Genomic DNA, 23,604 nt, shown 5'->3' with positions numbered 1-23,604 from the left:
AGAGAGAGAGAGAGAGAGAGAGAGAGAGAGAGAGAGGTACAAGGTCATTGTAGATCTTGCCCAAAGATGCAAAACAAAAGGCAGAATCAAGATTTAAATGTAGACAATAAGCCAGACTTGCACACAATGCACTCCATAGTTCCCTGGTTCCCAACCAAGTTACCCACCAAGTGACAAACAGCAGGTTGTGCTGGGAGTGTCGCTCAGGGTTAGAACACACGTCAGTCACAAAGCCCTTGATGTCAATCCCCTGCTCCCCAGAAGAAATTAGGTACAATTAGAATTCTGCTTAGTCATACAACAAAATGTAAATGAAAATGAGTGGCCCTTTATCCTCTCAGAAAAATCACAAGTACACAGTTCTCTTCCAGTTCCAGCAAATTTGCTGCGGTTGGATTTCACAGAGCTCTGACAGTAGAACTTGAAGCCTTGGGGAAAACTGGTATCAAAACCTCATGCCTCTGCCCAGTTTTTGTGAACACCGGAGTCACCAAAAACCCAAGCACCAGGTGAAGTAAAAAATCCAGTCAAGATGGTAGCATAGCTTAAGAAATTTATAACAACCGTATGAGAAACTTTTTAGGCATGCCAACTAAAAAAATGGAAAGACAAAAAAAAATTTTTTTCCTTATTAATGTTATTGCATCAGTTTTAAGTTTCACTTGGAAATAAACAAAAGGGGAAAACACCTAAGGGACTAGCAGGAATGACTGGCTACCCATGAATTAGGCAGCTGGTACCTATTTGTACCAGGAGGGGAGTCAACCCACACCTTGGTGCCAGGAATGACCAGGATTAGGACAGTGACTTTAAGCGGATGGAGCATCTTCTACCCTGAGAATCGCTGTCCAAGACGAATGACACTTAATATCCCATTGACGGTTCACCCTCCTTCAGTACGGTGTATGGAAAGACAAGGGAATCTGCCATTTTTATATCATCCACGGCACTGGCCACAATGGTAACATTAGGTAGGCTAGCATTTCCAAACTTTCCTGGAAACAGATGTACAGAGGTTCCGCCTTAGAGATTCTGACTTGGGAGGGCTGAGGTGAGCTTCAGGGACGCGATGTGTTGTTTTTGTTTGTTTGTTTGTTTGTTTTGTTTTATTTTACAAGCTCGCCAGGTGAGTATGGAAACACATTTAAAAAACAACTGGTCTATAGAACATACTCACATGAAAGTGATAACTATCACCATGTTGTCCTTAAAATGCAAATGTTCATAGGAAGAGCAAAAAAAAAGTAGTCTCTAGGTTATTTGTCAAGATCTTTTCTGCAAGAACTCTGTCTGTGGTGAGAAGATTTGAGGCCATCAGAGAGGAAAATTTTGTCCTGAAAGAAACAGAAGAAAAGCATAAAGGTGAAACTAAGCCATTAGCTTCAAAAAGGAGACTCCAACCTGGGTATTCTGCTGCAGGTTAACAACATGCGTTAAGCTTGCCAGTCAGAAACCAGTTATGGCAAAACAGAAATTTGTTCTAAATACAGCTAATCAATGTTCTCGAACTCAGCCTCCTTTGAGTCTGTTGAATCTTAAACCGAGCGGTGTGGTTGCTGTAGCTGGAGTCTCTCCCTGCGCTGGAGTCTTCCGTAGACCATAGGTACTCAGCAAGTGTTCAAGACTGTGAGTAAACACCGTGATGCCCTTGCAAATTCTCTCAGGTAGGAAACTAGGCCCACTAGAAATTCCCCTGAGGAGTGCTCAGGTTTGGTGTCTGATGAGCTTTGCCAAGTTCCTGCCACTCTTGTAGGAGGTGCAGTAGATGAGGAAAGTAAGGGTAATAAAGTGACCCTGAGTGCTCGGGTTTCTGAGGGTAACCACAGGGGCAGACACAGGCAATGCTAGCTACAGTTTTAGGACTGTTCTCACCCAGGCTGCTGGATTCTGAATTTCCTCCAGGAGGGCTGATATTGATATGCTAATGTCAGTTTGGCTCTAAGGCTGGGTTGAAGAGGTCAAGTGAGTAGTATTAGTAAGAGAAAAGAAAGAACCCAATAATTTAGAAAAATATTGGTTTGTATTACTCTTTGTTGGCTTGCCGTTCAATGCCATGGTAAATTCAGCTGCATAATAACCTACAGTAAGTCACAGAATATCTCAGGGAGTGAAGTTTGAACCTTCACTGGTTACCTAACTCCTCTACCCACTTCAGCACACAGCTAGACATCTTAACTTCAGCACCACACTTTAAAACCATTTACACTTTAATTTTCTGTCATCATCTTGCACTGTTCGGCAATTCTATATGCACTTGTGGTTATGAGTGTTTCTCTCGAGACAGTCTTTAGAGAGGAAAGGTCACACCTCCTGTTCTAATGTAAAACTCGTGCAAATCTCAAATTCTCATTAAACTGTGGGCAGGCAAGTCAGAGGCTAATCTCAAGTACAAAATGCCCTCATAACAAGCTGTATGGAAAAAGTCCACAGAAAGGGAAGTACACTTAGCTGTACAATATCTTCGCACACCCAACAGGCCTTGAGATATGAAGTGTTCCCTTCCCACCCGTGATTAATGCTACCCACTCCTCTCTGTTCTCTGGGTCCTCTATTACTGCCATCTTATGCCTCTCCACTATTTTGATATTTTTACTGGGTAAGCTAAGAAACACTCCTACCAGACATAAAAGTATAGAATTGTAATGATGAAACATCACCATAGTGTGTAGCGGAACGAAGGGGGTAGCCAGGAAAACTTTAATTCTAAATATGGTGAACAGGTAGGTTGCTCCCCAGCACCCAAAAAAAGAATAAAAATTTTAAACTAGAAATAAGTTTTTTCTTTATAATTACAGACTGTGGCCTGTATTAGAGACAGATGAAGTCGTAAGAAGTCTGATAGATGGGATACTTACCAATAAGAAAATGATTTTTGTTCCATCGTATCTCAACATTTCTCTACTGTTGGAGAAGTAAGTACAGCACAGAATACCTATAATGCTAAAATGTGAACAGAGTTATTATTGTGGACAGCTGTGGAGGTTGCTATGGAAACCTTCCATGGCAGGGGTGCATGGTGACATTTCTTCTGTTGTTGCCTCCTTCTAAAGAAAGGGAAATGATTCCTTTTTTTCCACTCAGTCTAGATCTCTGTCCAATCTTTGCTGAAGACTGTTCAAACTGAAGGAAAAATAGTTAAATAGACTATCATATAGCGAAGTAATTCATAAAAGTTCAATTTTTTAAAAGCCTGCTGGCATTTGGGTTGAGACTGCATTGAATCTGAAAAGTGACATAGTACTAACAACAGTGACTCATCCAGACCCAGAACATATTATATCTCTCCCTTTTTAAATTTTCTTAGAAATCTTTTGGCAGTGTTTTGTGTTGAAGTCTTACACACCATTCATCAAATTTATCCCAAAATATATCATAGTTTTGATGCTGTTGCTAATGGCTTTAAAATTGTTACTGATATGTGTTTGTGATGCGTAATAAATGCACTCATCATGTACAATTGGTACTTTTACATATTGTATCTTGATCCCTTTTACTTGCCCTTCCCCTTTTTTTACTTCCCATACTAGTTTATATCCCCACCAACAATGTAGAAGGGTTCCTCTTTCCCGACAAATCTCCAAACATTTGTTTTGCTTTTTAAATTTCTGATGTTTGCCATTCTTTCTGGACTAAGATGGATTTCCAGTCTTGTTTTAATTTGCATTTCTCTAATGGCCAAAGATGTTGAACATTTTTTTTATGTATTTATTTGGCCCTTTGTACTTCTTCTTTGAGAAGTATCTATTCATTTCAGATGCCCATTTTTTGATTGGGTCTTTTACTGGGGGAGTCTGACTTGTATGAATTCTTTATATATTCTAGATAATAACCTATCCAAGGAGCAGCTCACAATTTGTCCTCCGTTCTGTAGGTTGTCTCTTCACTCTGAGTATTTCCTTTGCTGTACAGAGGCTTTTAATTTGATGTGATCTCACTTCTTAATTCTTTGTGTTATTTCTTGTGCAATTGGGACTCTGTTCAGAAATCCTTGCCTATGCCTATGTCCTCACAAGTTTTTCCTAATTTATCTTCCAGCAGATTGATCCGTTTTAATTTGATTTTAATACAAGTTGGGAAATAGGGGTCTAGATTCAATCTTCTGTGTGTGTGTAACCAATTTTCCCACAGCTGTCTGTTAAAGAGACTGTCTTTTCTCTAGCATGTGTTTTGGCCCCTTTCTCAGCAATTACATGGTTGAAGTTACCTGGTGTTGTATCTGCATCCTCAAGACAAAAATTATCTTCTTCACTAGTAACTATAATGTTAGCTGTAGAACTTCACAGAAACCCTTTATCAGGCTAAGGAATTTCCCTTCTATTACTGCCTCAATGAGAGTTTCTTTCAATCAAGTGAGTATAGATTTAGCCAAATACTTTCTCTGAACTATTGGAGAAGATTGTACAGTCTTTCTATCTTAAGTTTATTAATATTGTGGGGCTGAGTGTGGTGGCATACACCTGTAACCCAGGACTCGGGAGGCTGAGGCAAGAGGACCACCATGAGCTCAAGGCTTGTGTGGGCTGCATAGTGAGTATAAGGCCAGCCTGAACTACATAGTGAGACTCTGTATCAAAAAAAAAAAAGAGTGTGGATTACACTAATTCATTGTAAAGGATAAACCAAGCTAGCATTATAATAGCTTTGTCTAACTTTTTATCCAAGTAACACTGACATCACAGAATGAACTGGAGAATATTCCCTCCTCTGGAAGAGTTTATGTAGGATTGCTATTATTTTATCTTCAAATAATTTTTTATTTTTGCAGTAGTGCAGCTTGAACCCAGACAGCCAAAGAGTTCTGAGCAATAGCTACAGCCCATTTATTATGTATTTATTTAGAAAGGGTCTTGCTAAGCTGACCAGGATGGCCTTAACCTTGCCCCCCTTCTGCGTCCACCTCCCAAGTAGCTAGGATTGCAGGGTGCACCACCATGCCAGCTTCCTTAAATGTTTGATAGAACTCACCAGCAAAGCCACTGGGCTTATGATTTTCTCAAGGGGAAAATTTTTCGTTACAAATTTAATTTCCTTGATTGCCAAGGGGATATTCAGACAATTTGTTTATTTCTAGTGTCTTTCAAGGAATCTTCCTATTTCATTTAAACTGTCAAATATGGTGGCATAAAATTGTGCATAACATTATCTTACTGTCCTTTATATCTTTTTTGTTTTGGTTTTTAACACATAATTCTTTTATTCTGTAAACAAAATGCACAAAACCAAACTTTCCTTTTTTAAAAACTAATGATGCAAACCCATGTTATCACTTGCGTATACTCTGTTGCTGATTATTAGTTAGGCATACGTCCAACAATGTATTCTTCTGTTTAAGCAAAGCAAAACAAAACGGAAGCTTATTGGAGACTCCTCCTGCCCATGCATCTCAAATGACCATGGCACATTTCTGCCAGCTGTACAGGCTGGAAGAAGGAAATCATTGCGTGTGGAAGAGGGTTTTAGTTTATTTTTTTTCAACCCTCAAAACACATAAATATACAGAGATGAGTCCTTAATAGAAATCAAGAACAAATTGATCAGCGTAAGCTCATTTCAAAAGTAGAAGAATGGTTCAGATGTAAGTCACAATGTCGTTTCTTTAATGATACTGCACCCTGCATCACACAGGCTAGGGTAAAGTTTGTACTTGGATTTTACTGGCATCGGTCCTTAATTCTATCAGTTCTGCTCCAGGCATACAACAGGAAGCAATTTGATAATTATAAAAATCAGGCCTGTTTGGCACAATGATACAGCTGGGGAAAATAACCATGGTGGCCCCTGGCCCAGAGTACTTCCACCAGGTAACTGCTCTTTCAGTTTCTGAACACGGTGAGGGGTTTCTAGGTTTAGAGCACTGAAGAGCCAGTGCACCAAGGCTGCCCAGACCCTCCAGCAGGGTCCCACCCCCAGGCACCCTCTGCACTGGCCTCTACATGGCCTCAGACTCAGTGCACTGCTCGGTGTTGCCCTGTCAGATCTGGCACTTGTACTTGTCCTGGCCTTGTCTCATGTTCTCGCTGTGGATGATGTCCTTGTGGGTCCTCTTGTTCTCGTCTCTGGCCTGGGACAACTCGGTGCTCAGAATCAGCAGCTGCCGCTGCACTTTCTCCTGCTTCTCGGCCTCAGTGATGGGCTTCTTCTTGTTGCATTCGTGCAGGATACTCTTGCTGCACAGCTCGGCACTGTGGCCCATGGGCTCCACACCCTCCTCCGGCAGGCTCTCCCGCACTGGTGACGCACAGGTTCACACATGGTGGGTGGGGGCAGGGCTGGCCAGGCCGTCATCACCAGGTGCAGCTCCTCCTGTCTTCACCAGGTCGCCCTGGGCTTCTTTGTTCCCTGTGCTGCCCCTCTTCCACCTCGTCCTCCTCACGCCTCCAGGAGGGTGATCTTGGCTGTGTGCTCTGAGGGCTCCGCAGCCTGTCTCTCCAGCTCCTCCTTGGCCCGCACTGATCTACTCCCTGGCTCGCTTCCTCTCATTCTCCTCTCTGGATCTGGTTGGAGCATTTTCTTGGTCTTCTCTTCATCCTGCAGCTGTAGCATCAGCTCCTCCTTCTCCCTCTCATCAGTCTCTCTTGTCTGCCCAGTCTCCAGCTGCTTCTTCTCCTGTCCTGGGCCTTCATCTGCTGCACCTCAATGGTGTTGGGCTTCCTGGTGTTGGCACATGCACAGCTCCTCCTTCCCCACGCAGTTTCTCTTAATGAGAAACTTTTTGTCATTGAGAGAGGTGTTCCTGACTTCATCCAAGGAAAGCCACTTTCTGGAATCAAGTTACCATCCTTCCCATAAATATTTAGTCTAAGGGCACCAAGACAAAGGTCCGTTCCTTCCTTATTTGGAAGACAATCAAAATAATTGATTCCATACAACTCCAGGTCCTGAGCAATCTTCAGGATATTCCAGCACAGCACTATCTTTGAGCATCCCACAGCGCTTCCCTTGCGAAACTCGGATTTGGTCCTCCCACTGGATCCTTGTGAGTGTGCGCTGGTCCATGACTCTCGGTGAGATCAGCCACTCAGAGCTGAGATGCCTGGACTTGTGCCCTTCCTTGTTGTAGTCTCTGAACTTGGCCTGCAAAGTGTAGGAGCCCAGGAGCACCACTGTTGGGAGGACAGTAGATCTCATCACTAAGGATGCCCTCCTTCACCCAGAGGAGGAACAGCTTTTGCATGATGTCCTGGATGAGCTCCTCAGAGATGTCTTCAGGGTAGAACTTGGCCCGGAACTTGAACTGGAGGGAGTTCTCTTTCCTGACCTCCTAGGCAGACAAAATTTAACAAGTTCCAGCCAGGCAGAAAATCCTTTATTGTCCACATACTGGAGCCCAAACTACCGTGCTTCTCAGAGGCCAGAAGTCTTAACCATCTGATCAAAAAGCTGCTTTCCTGTGGTACTGGACTTCATGGCAAACTCTAGCTCCACATCTGTGGTGGTGACCGAGACATTCACTGGCTTCAGCATTTTCAGATCCTAGTGGGCTGCCTATATCTCTTGGAAACAATTCTGCAGCAGCAACTGAGAGAGCACTGACAACCCGGAGTCCTAATCTTTAGAATTTTTTCATTGTGAAATTGATCATTTGTGACTCTAGAGAGAGGTCTATTTTATTGGTTTCTTCAGAAAACTGGTGTTTGTCTGATTTTTTTCCTTCTAATTTTGTGTTCTATTTAATTGATTTTTTTCCTCTAATTTGTATAATTTTCTTCTGCCTTCTTTGCATTTCATTCGCTGTTCTTCTGCTAGTTTCTTCATGTGGAAGGTATTTATTGAGATACTTGTTATTTTATTTTACTGTGCTAAGGGTGCAATATGAGATCTCCCATCCGAGCACAATTTTGAATGTACCTGACATATTTTTGACTATAGCTACAGTGGTGTATTCCAGATCTCTAGGGCTTATTTGACTTGCTTGACCAAACCTCTGGGCCCATTGATTAGTCTTTCTCTATGTCTCCTTCCTTCAGCCTCTGGAAACCCCCAGTCCACTCTTTGATTCTGCGAATTTGACTATTTTAGGTCCCTCACACAGTGAAATCATATGTAATCTTTCAGTGACTAGCTTGTATCACTTAGCTTAATGACCTCAAGGTTCATCCATTTATTGTGTGCTGCAGAGTGTCCTGAGTCTGAATAATAGCCTACTATATGTATATCAATTTTTTCAAAAACAGGCATTCATTGCTATTAAGTTCCCTCGGTGTACTTGTTGTGGCTTGTGTCTATACGTCCCCCCAAAGCCTCACGCAATCTTTTTCAGAGGCAGCTGAATCTGGAATGTGTGATGCTGGGGTTAAGGGTGTGTGATCACTAAACCACTACGTGTGAGTGTCTGGTTTGGCACTGCCCTAATTCCTGTAGTCTGGATGGGATAAATGGGACAGAAAGATAGTATTAAGGCCCTTTTTTACTTGTGCGTGCCATGTTTTTTCTCCCTTCAATATCTGTTTGCCATCGCTTCCTTGGGGGCAGCAGATTTTGGGACTGAAACCTCTACAAACTGTGAGCAAATAAACCCTTCCACCTTTAACTTTGGGTGTCAGGTATTTTGTCTCAGCAACGAGAGAAGAGTGGCCAACACAATACCGCTTTGTTTCTGTCCCAAAACTCTCAACATCTTGTGTTTTCATGTGCATTCTGTTCAGAATATTTTCTAATTTCCTTTTTGTATCATGGGCTGTTTAGAAGTATGTCTTTTCATTTCTAAATATTTGGGTATTTTCTAGAGATCTTTCCATTTTTGTTTCTAACTTAAGTCACTATGTGACAAATATTTTAAATTTATTGAGACATGCTTCTGTCTTGGTAAGTGCTCTACAGGCCCCTGAAAAGAATGAATATTCTACTATTATCAAGTGTCCCTTACATGTCAATTAGGTCAAATCAGTTGACAGAATGGTTCAGCTTTTCAATATCATTACTCATTTTTTTTGTCTACTTGTTCTATCAATTATTTATGATATAATATCTTGGGAGTCTCCAACTATAATTATGAAGTTGTCTATTTGTCTCTGCATTTCTGTCAGTTCTTGCTTCATGTATTTAGATGCTCTGGCAATATGTAAACAAATATAGGTTTTATGTGATTAACAGACTACTTTGTCATTTTAAAATCATTTTGCTGATCCCTAGTAATATTCTTTACTTTGAAACTTCCTTTGTCTGATATTAATATTACCAATCCAACTTTAGATTAATTGTATCTCATTTTTTGATCCGTGCTTTTACTTTTAGTTCATTGTTCCCATACACTGTATTCGCACTGCACTCTTTTTGTAGGCAGTATATAGTTGTGTGTGTGTTTTTGTTTTGTGGGGGGGTTGTTATTTTTGTTTTTGATTTTTGGTACCGGGGATCAAACTCAGGACCTTGTGCTTGTGAGGCAGGCCACAGCACCAATGAGCTAAATCCCTGGCCGCTGGGTTTTTAAATCCAATTTGACAATCGCTGCCCTTTAATTGAAGTAGTTAGACCAAGTATGTTTAATGTGATTATAATACACTTAGATTTAAAAATATCATCTTGTTATTTGTCTTCTATTTGTCCCGTCTCCTCTGTTTTTTTTTTTTTCCTACTTCCTTTTTTGGCTGACTGAATATTTTCATATTTCCACTTTGTCTTCTTAGCTAGGTTTTATTTTAGTTACTTAGAGTTCATACTATGCATTTTAACTTATTATAGTACAATTTCAATGATATTATACCATTTCTTTTATAGTCCAAGAATCTTACCATTCCGTATCTCCCTCTATTCTCCCAGGCCCCTGAGCCCCAAAACAGTAAGAATCCCATGAATCTTATTTCCTACAGGACTCAAACTGGTCATATTAATGTTGAAAAATTCTAAAATAGCAGACAAGGCCCATAAACAACATCATAAACATACTTATTCTAATAGAGTTGGAGAACAGTACCCCTGTGGGGGTCTCAAAATCAAGCATTTTGGGGAAGCTATCATATTTTGTTGTTCAGAAACAAAAAGTATCTCATTAATCTCCTTTGCACTTGACTCCTATTACAGGGAGATATCATTGCACGAGCAGCGGTTGGAGGTTTCTTTCTTTGAGTAGTTAAAAGGCCCACACAAGCTCTCTTGTCTCCCTTGGCCATCTCTCAGCCGCATCTTCCCTGCCACTCTTCTCACCTGCCCATCTTCCAGCCCCTTACCCCAAGACAGAGAAGTAAACCTTGCGTTAGTAAGCAATATCGCAGTGGTTTTCACCATGACTTCCTCACAAGACACATTATTTCTGCCTTCTTACATTCATTCGCACTCTTCTTTCATTTTCTGCCCTTGAGCAGCCAATTGTCCTTTTCAAGCTTTCCACCATTTTTCTAGCCCATGTTAATCCTCCTCACCATTCCGCTGGATATTTTTCAATAACCATTTAAAGCTAGCCATTCAGCTAAATAATAGATTTCTTGGGCCAGGGATGCAGCTCAGCAATGCAGCACCTGCCTGGCAAACATGAGGCCCTGAGTTCAATTCCTAGGACCAAAAAAGAAAAAAGAAAAATAATAAGTTCCCTGCAGACAGTAGCTTTTCTTTTTAGCACTCTAGTTTATTTTTTGACATAATGCATAATAGATATTCAGTAATACTTAAAGAGAGGTACAGAGATGTATGGAATGGATTCTTGTATTTGTGAGCTTTTGGCATTGAGATTAATTGACAGTTTCAGCAATAAGCTCAGACGTCCAGTTTTAGATCATCAATGACATAAGATTGTATATAATTTACTAAAATAAGATGAGAGAGTAAGAAGAGTGATATGGATCAGTCTTTATATTTGTGTACAATTTGAACTATTACTATTAAGGGAGAAGAGCCAGGTGTGGTGGTGCACCCCTGTAATCCCAGCACTCGGGAGGCTGAGGCAGGAGGATAGCTGTGAATTTGAGACCAGCCTGGGCTACATAGTGAGTTCCAGGTCAGTCTCAACTACATGGTGAAACCCTGTCTCAAAAAAAAAGTGTGTGGGGGGGGACTCTGGTGTCAAAAATTTTCAATTGAAGTTTCCCCCCCACCTCTCTCTCTCTAATGTAGGTTTCTTCCTGAACGTGCTTTGGCAGCTATACGTCGTATACAGAATGTTCAATTTGAAGCAGTGGTTGGCCACAAAACCAAAATGAAATGATATATTCCAGAGGTGTCTGAGCATTAGTGACGTGAATCTAAGTTTAGAGTCAGTTCTTCCAATCTTCCTCCCACATTTTTCAGCGATCTAATATTAGAACATTTTGGCACTAGCAGCAATCCAATAAATAAGACTGATTATCTTCCTGTTTTCAAGAATAGACAAGTGTGAGAAATAAATCTCTATTGTTTAGAATCAACATAGTCTGTGGTATTTTGTTATAGGATCAAGAGTGGACTAAGACAGTATCTCAGAAAACCAAGTAGAAAAGTAATAAATGTGTTTTTATACATATTTATAAATTTGTGCAAATATTTTATAAAATAGCTTACTAAATATAGACATGCTAGGCTAGACAGTAAGATCATTAAAATTTTGGACACTGACAAATTGTCTTCCAAAAATATTTGTAATGATTTCTATTTTTATGGAAGATTTTGGTGTTGCTCTCAGTTGGTTCTTTTTGTAGAAAAATGAAAATTTGGCCTTGTTTCCTTGATATACAAATTAGAAAGGAATTTTTTTTGCCTCAACATTCAGTTTTTCTTACAGCATGGGAGTAAATAAGCCATTTTACTTACTTAATTTGGTGAGCCAAATGTTTACACAGCTTTCCAATTATGAAATCTCAACACCTTGTTCTTTTTTTTTTTTCTCACTGAGTTTATTGGTACATTTTAGGTATACAGTACACTTCCATTCATCATTGGGATCTTGTACCTTTACATGACAGGTCTTGGTTCTCATTTTTCCCCTTGTCCCTGCCCTCCCTTCACCCCCACCTCCCCTCCCCATTTACAAACATTTTATTTTCATTATTCATTTTCTCATATTTTTTTCTTTCCCTTATTACCTTTCCCCTACCCTTTCCACTTTCCCTACACCTTTAGCCCTTTTCTTCCTATTTTACATTGTCAATCATCTCATTAGGATCTTATATACTATTGTAGTTTGTTCACACCAGAGAAACTATTCAATATTTTTACATGTGTGACTTATTTATTTCACTTAGGAGTATATCCTTAATATGTATCCATATTCCCATGAAAACAACACTGAGATTCCACCTCACCCCACAAAGAATGGCTGCTATCAAGAAATCAAACCATAAGAAATGTTGGTGGGGTTGTGGGGAGAAAGGAACCCTTCTCCATTGTTGGTGGGAGTGCAGACTGGTGCGACCACTATGGAAATCAATATGGAGATACCTCAAAAAGCTGGGATTGGAGGTTCCATTTGACCCAGCTAACCCTCTGCTGGGTATCTTTCCAAGAGAATTAAAAGAATCATATCACAGTGATATATGCACACCTTGTTCTTTATTTTAAAAGTCCTTGAACATGTTTGGTTTTTTTATTTGTTTGTTTTACTCTATTGAAATGCAGACAACTAAAAAATATTCAATTATAGACACGTAAACAACATAATCCTCTCAGAATAAACCCCAATATAAAGTGTGGAGAAAATCTTTCTGTTTTTTTGTAGTTACTGTTCTATTTGTTTGTTTTGGTTCTGGGGGCTGAATTCCGGGCAATTGCCCACAATAACAAGCAAGTACTGTACCAATGAGCCTCCTCTCCAGCCCCAACTTCCTGTTTTAGTTCATCTTTGTTTTCATCTTTCATGAGAGCTCACAGAAATGCCTGCAAGCACAATACTTAGCTCTTTTGCCCAGTTTTGTGTGTGTGTGTGTTTGTAGACTTATTCCTATAAATTCCAGATGAGTTTTTTAATGTTTTACTATGACAATCTTCATCTCATAATTCTCCCCAAGGGCCAGGGCTCCACCAAAATCCCAGGGCTAGGGCTCCAATAAGATCTACAGACCTCAGAAAAATGTTTTTGGAGGACTCCTTTCTATACACTTTGAATTTATGTGTATCATAAAGTTCATAGGTCCATGTGTATATTATATTGTGATTTTTAAATTTTTATTTTATTGGTACACCTAAAGTATACAATATAATGGCATTCATCTTTGGAAATTTGTACCTTTATATAATCTATCTTGGTTCTTATTTTTCCCCATTCCACTGCCCTCACTTCCACCCCTCCACCCCTCTCTATTTACAAAGACTTTGTTTCCATTGTTTTTCATTTTCTCATGTTAATCCCATTCCCTTCTTTCCTTTCTCCCAGCCCTCCCACTTCCCTAACGTTGTGATTTTTTTTGATGGAGATTTAGAACAGTGAGAATATTTGTTTATTGTTTAGTCAGTTCATGTGAAGGTCCTTCTTGATATGCAAGGGTCATCTTGATATGCAAGGGTCATCTTGAAATATAAAGGTCTCTTCTTGTTTGGTCCAGGAATAATTTCTTTGTTTTATTATTAGATAAATACTACGGCTCTTTGTGACATGTTTGTATTGAAATGATAGGAATCTTCTACTTGCTGCAACCCTACTATTATGTGTTTAATATACTGTGGGCACTGAATCACCCATTGTGCCACCCGTGAATACCAGCTTCCAATCACTCAGATTGTTGCTGCATGTTTTGAAGAAAACCACAAATTTAAGACTTACCCAAGGTATACTACAGGGAAACGCAAGTGATAACTTGGGTCCTTGCGCTTGCAAGGCAGGCGCCAGAGCCACTGAGCTAAATCCCCAGCCCTCTTACAACTATGTCTTGACCTGAATTCTTTAAACCTCAAACATTACATTCCTGGAATTGATGTCTTCTAGGTTGACTCTTCCCTGCCTCCCACGTACAACCTTCTGCAGGGGAAGGGATTCTAGGCAGAAACAAATGAGCAGACCCATTTGTGCAAGGCATGCTGTCCCTCATCTAGGAAAGTGTAACTAGCCTGAATGATCCAGTGTGTGGTGGAGCAATAATCTTCAAAGCCTTCACAAGAGATAGATGCAGGCATTCCCAAGCAACTGCTGGGCCATGGTATAGAGCCAATAGAGGGGATACATGACCCTCAGTGCAGGTGGCAAGGGGCATGGGGACATCTAATACATCCCTGTAGTTCTCAGATGTTATACATCAGAAGTGGCACTGTCCCCAGAACACAGGTAATGACAGTAGATGAATGGATATGCCCATGTGCCTTTGACAGCAAATCTTAGCCTAAAGCCCTGAATTGGACCCATGTCCAACGCGAATGAGGATTGTTTGAAATCAACATGTCACCCTCACTCTGGAAGTTCAGTTTCACATTATCTTGCGAAGAAATACCTTGGAAATGCTCAGAAGCAATCTGCTCACCAGGCCACCTTCCTGGAAATGGAGCCTGGAATTAGGGTCCAATAGATACAAGTCCCAGAGCTCTCCATGCAAGAACAGAGAGCACCCCAAAGGGGAGAGACGGAAGAGGCATCAGAAAAGGAGTTAGAAAACTTAGAAGAGTCACTCCAAAGAGCAAGGCTCTCTGAGGAGCAGAAGCAGAAGAAGGTTCCTGCCTACCAGGCCTTACAGCAAATTTGCCACACATCCTCAGATTTCCATATAGCTAAGACTGACATTGATGCATGGTGAGAGAGAAAATGTTCATTTAGTTTCGGCTACACCTTTTACATGATGTATATGATAATGATTCCGAAGATTAGATAGATTAAGTTGATCTCTCTACCATTGCAGCCATCACAAGAAAGTGTGTTGGAAATAAAAACTTGTGGGACCCAATCCAGACTAAAAAGTCAGAATCTGCCTTTTTAAAATGCCCTTAGATAATTCACATATCATTACGACTGGAGAGGCGTCTGTTTTTGTGACATTAGCTATCGCGCTAGTGCAGCATCATGTGACCTGAGCTGTTCTGAATGTGTGTTAAATATATCAAATCCAACGTTTACCTTTGTGTTTATTTCTTTTCAAAATTATAGGAGAAACCATAATGAGGGAATTCCAATCCCTTTCCAAAGGGTCCTCTCACACTTTCTACTTTTTGCTTCCTTGTGTCCCTAGAAGTTATTAGGTGGCACATGACTTTTTTCTTCTCCACAATGCCTGATGTTTTGCTGAAAATCTCTTCTTTATTGATGGGGTACGTTACCTCCAACCAAATTTGCCTGTCAGCTACTTGCAGCAAGTTTGAGATGGAAGGAAAGCGAAATGGCACATATTCACTGGGGATCTTTTATGGTAACAGCGGTCACAATATAAAAAGACATTCTGACTTGCCTAGGATGTAATCATTTCCCTTTCAGACTAGCTTCACAAACCCAGGATGCAGTTAGAGAATAAATTCACATAAAAACACTTATGAAAAGCAAAACCATTTACTTATTGGATTCCAACAATGATCCATTGTCTCAGTAGTGATTATGTACTTTTTCAGTGTGAGATCAACCCATGTAAATTAAGACTTCAAGATTCCCAAACAACTCCAAACCTAAATTGCCTATTACCATATCTAATTTCAATACTAAGAGCTTTTTTCATTTTACTTCCCCAAATCTCTTCCCTTTGGATGGCTCTATATTCCCTAATTGCTGTGTCTAATTATTTAGGTGCATTTAATCCTTGACTTCTCTCCTGTTATATTCTTTCTCTTTTTATATTCCTCCTTCCAAACCCCAATCTGCTCTAGAAAAGCACACTTTCAGTCACCAAAACTATTCTATATGCCTTATGTAGAAGCAAAAGAAGACCCCTTTGTACTGAATTCAGTTTGGAATGATGCCACTTAAATATTTCCCAGAAAAATTATAGTTCCAGTTTACCTTATTGTCAATAATATTGTCTATTTGAGTGTTCCTTCTGTCTTAGTGAATTTGGTGTAGACATGTTCAAGATATGGGCTGGAAATTTAGCTCAGTAATTCCGCCACCTGCCTTGCAAGCACAAGAACCCGAGTTCAATCCCTGGCACCAAAAAAAAAAGATAAACAGACTATGCCCACTCATACACTTTTTCTAATCCAAACAAGGTCTTCTATAATTCACTCAAGAAAAGATTCATTCAGCACGAATATTAAAATATTTTGATAGGAAATACTGTATACAATATTAAGCTGTAGAAAATGAGAGGTGGAGATGTGATCCTTGCCTTAAAGAATTTTACAGCAGTTCAGTGCTCATTAAAAATTAAAATAGGGCCAGGCATGGTGGCGCATACTTGTAATCTCAGCACTTGGGAGGCTGAGGCAGGAGGATTGCTGGAGTTCGAGACTAGCCTGAGCTACATAGTGAGTTCCAGGCCAGTCTCACTGCATAGTGAGACCCTGTCTCAAAAAACAAAAAACAAACAAACAAACAAAAAAATAAAATAAAATAAGAATAAGGGAAAGGAAAAAATAGGAGAAAATGAAAAAATGGAAATAAAATGTTTATAAATGGGGAGGGGAGGAGGGAGTGAAGGGAGGGCAGGGACAAGGGGAGAAAATGAGAACCCAGACCTGTCATGTAGAGGTACAAGATCCCAATAATGAATGTAACTGTACTGTACACCTAAAATGTACCAATACACTCAATGAGGAAAAAAAAATTAAAAATAGGAGCCAGGCATGGTGACTTGGGAGGCTGAGGCAGGAGGATCACAGTGAGTTAGAGGCCAGCCTGGGCTACATAGTGAGTTCAAGGTAGTGAGACCCTGTCTCAAAAAAACCAAAGCTTTAAAATGTAAAGATGCAGCAGCCTGCCTCACAAGACAAAGGACCCAAGTTCAATCCCCAGTACCAAACCCGGTACCAAAAAAAAAAAGTAAAGATGCAGGCCGGGGATTTAGCTTGGTGGCACCATACCTGCCTTGTAAGTGCAAGGTCCTGAGTTTGTTCCCTGATACCAGAAAAAAAAGTAAAGATGCATGAACTGCAAATATGTACTAAATAAATAGTAAAGAAATTCTGACACACGCTGCTCCTTGGTAAACCTTGAGGATTCTGTTCTAAGTGAAATAAGCCAGTCACAAAATGACAGACATTGTATGGTCCCACTTGTCTGAGGTACCCAGAATAATCAAATACATAGAGACAGGCAGTAGAATAGTGGCTGCAGGGAGCTAAGGAGAACAGAGACCAGGGAGTTATTATTTAATGGATGGTGAGTTATAGCTTAGGACAGTGAAAACATTCTGGGGATGGATAGTGGTGATAGTTATACAACCTTAGTGTTCTTACCACCACTGAACCACACATAAAAATGGTCAAAACAGCACTGGAGGTGTAGCTCAGAGGTAGAGCACTTGCCCAGCATGCATGAGGCCCTGGTCACTCCTAGGGAAAGGGAGGGGGAGGAGCTAAAATGGTAAAATTATTATGTATGTTCCACTATACTTTTTAAATTTAAATTTTTAATAAAGAACCTTAACGTCTTCATTGTTCTCAATCTTAGTGCCTGCATATAATAATTCTATTTATCTATTGCACTTTATTATTAGATAGTGGGTTCAAACCTCTCCTAAAGAGCTAGTATATCTCAAGGGCTGTACAGCTGAAACTATATAAAGAATTTTTTATTTCTAGGGGGACTAGAAATAATATTCTCTGTTGGCCAATATGGTATAAACAGATGGAATTCCTTCAGAACCTTGGCAATTGTTGATTATAGCTTCCTACTCTCAGAGACACTTTCCTACTCATTTTAGCACGCGTGCTCTCAGTTAATCTCCGTAACACCTCTGTCCTGCATAGAGTGCCGCTGCTGACCCTTTACAGAGAAGCAGCCACGAAGCTCAACACCTTGTCCAAGGCCAGGCAGAGTGAAGGCTGCTGCAGTGCTCCTGCTTCTAATCCTGAGGCTATGTGGCTTCTTACCGGAGCAGATGTTTTTCAGTTCAGTTAGTCAGCTTTCTATTCCTGTGAAAAAGTACTTGCGATGATCAACTTATGAGGAAAGATTCATTTTGGCTCACAGTTTCAGAGGTTTCAGTTCCTAGTCACATGACCCCCACCCCCACACGTGGAGCCTGTGGTGATGCAGAGCACCAAGGGGAGTATTGATGGGGTAGGGTTTCTCACCTCAGGGCTGCTGGGAAGCAAAGAGAGGGAGGGAGGCATCTGTCAGAATAGCTCCTTCAAGGCCACACCCACAATGACCTCACTTCTTCCCATGAGGCCCCACCTCCTAAGGATTCCACTCCCACCGTAGCCCTCAGGCTGGCAACCAACACTTAACACAGGAAACTTTGGAAACACTGCTGACCCAGCTATCAGACGTTTTTTCTAGTTTTGTCCTGATTTCCTTGGTCTCTCTTCCTGGTCTCCTCAGTGGGGCTATCTTGTTTCACTTGCTCCTTAGATGCTACTTGTTATAGCTTGTGTCTAGATGTTCCCCCAGGGTCTCATGTAGTCATAGGTGGGGCTTTTCAGAGGTGGCTGGTTCTAGAGTATGTGATGCTGGGTTTTTGGGATGCTGGGATCAAGGTGTGTGACTGCAAAATCAGCACACAGATTGGTTTGGCATGGTTCTGGGTGTGGATCATAGAAGCTCCATCCCGGGTGTGAGTACCCACCCTAAGGCCATGTAGCCTGAGTAGAATATAAGAGACAGAAAAGGGTCTACAGTGGTCACTTGCTGCTGCTTCCCTACTTGCCTATTTTGCTGCCTTCTGCCTGCCCTGAGATGCCGCAAACTGTTTCTCCTCTGCCAGGCCCCTCTGCCGTGCCACCCTGCCTTGGAGCCAGCCTACTTTGGACTGAAACCTCTTCAAACTGAGCCAAAATAAACTTTTCCTCCTTTAACTTTGGATATCAGGTAATTTGTCTCAGCAACAAGAAAGATAACTAAGACACTACTGTTCCTGCAGCAATGGCTGTGGTGAAAGACTGTAGTGAGTACAATTCAAAGATGGCTGGTGCCCAAGATTTCCCTTCCCTGTTGCACACCCTGCATAATGCCATGACCATGACCACGATGAGTTCTTCCCTGTGATGAGATTATGTCATATGACACAGTTTGCTTTAAGAAAGATTATCAGCCAGGTGTTTTCCTCCATTAAGAATAGAGAGAAGCCGGGCGTGGTGGCACACGACTGTAATCCCAGCACTCGGGAGGCTGAGGCAGGAGGATCGCTGTGAGTTCGAGTCCAGCCTGGGCTACAGTGAATTCCAGGTCAGTCTCAACTACATAGTGAGACCCTGTCTCAAAAAACAAAAAACAAAACAAAACAAAAAGAATAGAGAGAAAAGGGGCCGGGGATTTGGCTCAATGGTGCTGCACCCGCCTCACAAGCACAAGGTCCTGAGTTCCATCCCCAGTACCAAAAAAAGAATAGAGAAAAGAACTGAGAGTTACAGTGCATGCCTATAATCCCAGCTACTTGGGAGGCTGAAGCAAGAAGATTGCAAATTTAAGCCCACTCTGGGCATTTTGTTGACTTAATAAGACCCTGTCTCAAAATAACAATAATAAAAAAGGTTAGGAGGCTGAGGATTTAGCTCAGTGGTTCCACCACCTGCCTTGCAAGCACGAGGACCCAAGGTCAATCCCCACTACCCAAATTAATGAATGAATTAATTAAAGGTAGGGGCATAGCTCAATGCAAAGGCCCTGCTGAAGTCAACCTCATGCTTTCAATCTCAGCACTTGGGAAGCCGAGGCAGGAGGATCACTGCAAGTTCGAGGCCAGCCTGGGCTACATAGTGAGACCTGTATAGATAGATAGATAGATAGATTGACAGACAGACAGATGGGCTGGGATTGTAGCTCAACGTTTCCTGGGTTCAGTACTGCCAGTACTGCCAGTGTTCTTTCAAGCCTAATCAAATCACGTGGCATTTTTTTAAAGCCAAAAAATGTATTCTGGGCTGGTTCCAGGAGAGGTAAAAGCCACAGAAACATGCTGCTGGCCCAGGAGACAGCGAGCATTTCTTTGTGCACTGTGTATGGAGACAGACGGTGGCCTCCAGACATGGAAAACTGTCCTTCAGTCACAGCTGGCAGGGAACAGGAGGCCAGTGCTGCAACTGCAGGAAGCAAACGCTGCCAAACCAGATCAGAGTGCTGGCCGACACCTGTGTTTCTGCCCTGAGATCCAGAGCAAAGTCCGGCCCTGCAGTGCCTACACAGACGTCACAGAAGTGTTGACTGTTGTTTTAATCCATGGAATAGGTGGTGTTTTGTTGCAAAGCTGATAACAAGATTTTCTCAGTGGCAGCATCTATTACCCCTACTGAAAAAAAACAGTGTAACTTTCACTCCCTCTTTCTTAGGTATGTAAAATATTTAAGAAATAAAATTGTATTTTTCTTCTGTAAACTTAAAGTTTAAGAGACAGCTGTGTCTCTTTCTTGTTTTTCTGTGAGAATGTTTTCATTAGGATTCTATGTTATTTAGGAGAATATTCATATCTCCGGTGGGAAGAAAGTGATGTCATATTGACTGGTCCTAAAGAGGCTGAAGATTCCAAGTGATCTAGGGTATGTTTTTGTTTTGTTGTGCTTTGCTTTATGTTTGGCTTAGCTAATTCTATGAGATCGTCTAAAACCACCCCTTCCCTTTGCAGGCAGGAAAGAGGAGGAGTACATCAGAAAGGCCAGGTTGCAGATCCCTCGCACCCTTGGGTTCTCTGCTGGCACTTCGAGGACATGATCTGCAGAAGGCACTGCTCAGACCCTGGGGCCCTGTTGAAATAGGAGTCTCGGTGCTGCTGGACTTGTGGACCTGTCCTTCCCTTCCTTTCCTCCCTCTCCTGAAAGCCTGAGGGTGGTGCGCTTTTGCTGAGTATGAAGTGCAACCTAAAATGTACTCAGGTGAAACGTTCACATCAAGAGTTAACGTGCTAAATAACTTTAGGGGCTAAGCCAATAGAATCATCTTTTCATCCAGTTCATGAAACCTGACTTCTAAATATAAGTCCTCTTTACTGTCAACAACTTAATCCAGTGTAAAGGAGGCACGCAGGTTTTTACTGGGGTTAAAGATCCACACCACTTTCTGGCTTTTGTGCTGTGCTAGGCTCAGGGTCAAGGTAACTTTTGCTGCCTGTGAGTAGGGCATGTTTGTGACATTCCACAAACTGGAAGGGAATTGTTGAAAGGCAGTTAGTCTGGCTGTCCCCCTGTCTGTCTTCCTCCACGTCCTCTGCTTAACAGCATAGAGTCATGGCTGCACACTATACTCATCACCTTTTCATTGTGTGCCTGAATACCTGAGAAAAACAACCTCAGGGTGGAAAGATAATTGGTTGGCTCATGGTTTCAGAGGTTTTGGGCCATGGTCAGTTGGCTCTGCTGATTTTAGGCCCATAACAAGGCCGCAACATCACTGCAAAAGGGCATGGAGTAAGGAAGCTGCTCACCCCATGGTTGCTAGGAAGCAAGAAGAAAAGAAAAAAGCCCGAGTTAGTGACTTTTCTCCTTCTTCCAATTCCGTTCCATCTGGGCCCCCACCTCATTGAATGGTGCTGCCCACACGCAGGGCTATCTCACCTCTCAGCTGTACTGTCCCGCATGCCAGTTTATCTGGAGACATCTGCACAACAATCCAGAAGTGTGCTTTTCTAGTTCCCGAGGCATTTTTTTCTATCCACTCAATCTGACAAACAAAATGATCTCATGGGTGACTCTGTGGTTCCTTTTCTTCTGGTGTTGACAGTTTAAGTGATGGCTTGTGAATCCGGTTACATGTGCTGTGTTTGGATCTGGCTTGCATGTGTCCTACAAAGGTTTCTGTGTTGGAAGCTTGGTCTTCAGTGTGGCCAAGGTTGGGGGGTCATGGAAACTTTAAGAGGTACAGCCCAGTGCAAGGTAATTACATCACCGGAAGCACTGCCTTTAGGAGGGATTTGTGTCGTTCTGGAACCGCAGTTGTCTCTCCCAAGAACGAGTTGATATAAAGAGAAAACCCAGCCCCTAATTTCTCTGGCTTCCTGTTTCGCCATGGGATCTCATACACACATCTCTGATATAGTGATGCTGTTAATCATCTAGCTCCTCCTAGACCTGGTGATGGTGTCTAGACTACAAGCAAAATAAACTTCTTTTCTTTTTACACTATCCAGCAGCAGCAAGCATTTTGGTATAGCAACAGAAAACACATCAAGACACAGAAAAATGATCAACGTGGGCCATTTGACTTGTTTCCAGTTGAGGCACTCTGGATTTTATTAGCTTCAGAAAAAGGAGCCTTCCTATGGAGTCTGGGCCTATTGACAATTCAACTTCAGTGTTTGAATCAGAGCTTCAGTGTCTAAGAAAATTTTCCCGGCCTATTTTGCCTTCTTTGATATGGTGAATAAATGATCAAATGAATGGAAGAATTAGTATTAAAATAAATCATAACATGCCATTATTATAATTCCATATACTAATAAACTGTAGTTCATGAGGTTATGTTTTATTTAGAGAACAGAATTTCAATCTGAAATTTGTTGCCTGAAAATGATTTCAGAAAGACAGTTTATAACTGAATGCATTCAACTCCACATTATCTAAAATATTTTATGAAATATTAAGGCAATTGCTAAAAACAGGCAAATAAACACAGTAAAAATTTATTTATGTGAAAAATATACAAGCAAATAAGTTTGTGTAAAATATATGTCATTCTTTTTATTCTGAGACAGGGTCTTGCTATGTAATTCAGGCTGGCCTTGAACTATGCAGCCCAGGCTGGCCCCAAACTCATAACAATCCTCCTGCCTCAGCCTTCAGAGTACTGGGATGACAGGTGTGCACCACCACACCTGGCTACATGTCATTCTTTCTCTCTCTCTCTCTCTCTCTCTCTCATTCGGTTAATTGGTACATTTTAGGTATACAGTACAGTTACATTCATCATTGGGATCTTGTACCTTTACATGACAGATCTTGGTTCTTATTTTTCCCCATACCCCTGCCCTCCCTTCCCTATTTATAAAAACTTTTTTTCCATTTTTTCATTTTCTCATATTTTTCTTATCCCTTATTTCCTTTCCCCTAACCTTCCCACTTCCCCTACACCTTCAGTCCTTTTCTTCCTATTTCACATTGTCAATTATACCATTTGGATCTTACTTACACTTTTAGTTTTTCACACCAGAGAAGCTATTTGGTATTTAAACATGTGTGACTTATTTATTTTGCTTAAGAATATGCCTCAATACTCATCCATTTTGCTATGAATGACTCTACTTTCTCATTCTTTATGGCTGGGTAGTACTCCATTTTATAGAAAAATCACCTCTTCTTTATCTAGTCTCCAACTGATAGGCAATTGGGCTGTTTCCAAGTTTTAGCTATTACAAACTGTGCCGGTATAAACATGGGTGCACTTATATCACTGTGTGTGATTCTTTTAATTCTTTTGGAAAGATACCCAGCCATCCTCACTGGAGGAAAGATAGCCTCTTTAATAAATGGTGTTGGAAAAACTGGATTTCAACCTGCCAAAGATTAAAACTAGACCCTTATGTTTCACCGTGCACTAAACTAAAATCCAAGTGGATTAAAAATCTAAACATCAAAAAAGAAACACTAAATCTGCTGGAAGATAAGTTAGGCAGAACTCTTGAAGACACTGGCATAGAAAAAAACTTTATGAACAAGTCCTCAGTAGCACAGGCACTAGCAGAAAGAATCAACAACTGGGAGCTCATC

At 41.1% G+C, this 23,604-nt stretch overlaps 1 protein-coding gene, 1 long non-coding RNA gene and 1 pseudogene across 4 annotated transcripts in view; 2 read left to right on the top strand and 1 right to left on the bottom strand.

The window, feature by feature from the left end:
• Positions 1–11,300, top strand: part of Hsd17b13 (hydroxysteroid 17-beta dehydrogenase 13) — a 20,049-nt gene extending 8,749 nt beyond the window's left edge. The window contains exons 5-7 of the mRNA XM_010606730.3: positions 372–509; positions 2,796–2,912; positions 11,047–11,300. Of these exons, the coding sequence (XP_010605032.1) occupies positions 372–509; positions 2,796–2,912; positions 11,047–11,137 (346 nt within the window). The 3' untranslated portion in view covers positions 11,138–11,300. The remainder of the gene's footprint in view (positions 1–371; positions 510–2,795; positions 2,913–11,046) is intronic.
• Positions 6,628–7,537, bottom strand: LOC104850035 (annotated as a pseudogene).
• Positions 11,301–19,100: 7,800 nt separating the features above from the next.
• Positions 19,101–22,308, top strand: LOC104850023. 3 transcript variants are annotated; one of them, XR_776873.1, is made up of 4 exons: positions 19,107–19,138; positions 20,138–20,238; positions 20,363–20,445; positions 20,532–22,308. It is a non-coding gene; the product is annotated as an uncharacterized LOC104850023 (long non-coding RNA). The 3 variants fall into 3 exon arrangements; XR_776874.2 differs by lacking the exon at positions 20,138–20,238 and having other exon boundaries at positions 19,101–19,138; XR_776872.1 differs by lacking the exon at positions 19,107–19,138 and having other exon boundaries at positions 19,701–20,238.
• The last annotated feature ends 1,296 nt before the right edge of the window (positions 22,309–23,604 follow it).

The sequence above is a fragment of the Fukomys damarensis genome, unplaced genomic scaffold (assembly GCF_012274545.1).
Source record: "Fukomys damarensis isolate Sample0158 unplaced genomic scaffold, DMR_v1.0_HiC HiC_scaffold_37, whole genome shotgun sequence".
NCBI lineage: Eukaryota > Metazoa > Chordata > Mammalia > Rodentia > Bathyergidae > Fukomys > Fukomys damarensis.
Note: the sequence above shows the minus strand (reverse complement) of the source record. Positions and strands in the feature narration are given on the sequence as shown.